Raw genomic sequence first — 877 nt, 5'->3', positions numbered from 1 at the left:
CCCCCGGAAAGGTTTGGGAGGAGTGACTCGCGGTAGTGGTGGAGGTGAAGCTAGAGACGTCCAACTAATATGGCTTTTACGGCTTTAGCTGTACTAACGATGATCTATTGCTCTGTAGAAGGTGATTCTCCTCGCTTTGGGCACGGTCGGCCCTGGAATGCTTGTGGAGATTCTGCTTGGAATAGTGGTGGAGATAAGCCTAGGGACGACCAGCTTATACGGGATTGATTGCACTAAAAATGGTTAATTGCTGTGCACAAGGTGATGCTGTTTACTTTAGGAACTGCCGGTCCAGGCAAGGTTGTGGCGACGCTGCGCGCGATAGTGGCGGAGGTAAGACAGACGACGACAAGGATACATCGCTGTAGTTTACTGAGGGCAGTTTCTTGTTGTGTACAATGTGATTCAAGCAAAAACGTACTGCGGAATCCAGCACACTGGGGCTTCAATGTCGCGGCTTCGAACACAAGCAGTTCAAGTACCTTCGTACGTTGAGATGGAGGCTCGGACAGCAAGAAGTCTTAGTAGTGCTCGTCATGTAATACAATTGCGTGCGAATCACGTTGAACCAGGAGAATTCGCATATTGTTCTCTACAAAGCTGCTGTCTTAATAGAAATTGCATGTTACTCACTCTATAACATGTTTAGAGCTACTGGAAACAACTCAGTGGACGTCGTCATTGCATCGCCACTATAGCTTGTCACGTAAAAGGGCAATTTCATTTGCAGTAGTTACAAGATGTCCCGCAGCTAACGATCCACCACGATCTACTCGCGAGATCGTTTAAAAATGCGATTACTGAGGCAAAATGATATTCGATACCGGAGTGATAGAGTTGTTGTGCTTTGTTCGGACGCAAAATGGCTGGTTTCCAG

The 877-nt window shown here is 47.2% G+C and overlaps 1 protein-coding gene across 1 annotated transcript; it reads left to right on the top strand.

Annotated features, from left to right (window-relative positions):
* Positions 1–264: 264 nt before the first annotated feature.
* PPTG_24891 (hypothetical protein) lies at positions 265–635 on the top strand (the record flags this gene model as incomplete). The annotated part of the gene is made up of 2 exons (XM_008918849.1): positions 265–333; positions 383–635. Coding segments are annotated over 2 exons (321 nt in total), but the record flags the coding sequence as incomplete, so codon positions are not given.
* Between the last annotated feature and the right edge of the window lie 242 nt (positions 636–877).

This window comes from Phytophthora parasitica (assembly GCF_000247585.1).
Source record: "Phytophthora parasitica INRA-310 unplaced genomic scaffold supercont2.337, whole genome shotgun sequence".
Lineage (NCBI taxonomy): Eukaryota > Oomycota > Peronosporomycetes > Peronosporales > Peronosporaceae > Phytophthora > Phytophthora nicotianae.
Note: the sequence above shows the minus strand (reverse complement) of the source record. Positions and strands in the feature narration are given on the sequence as shown.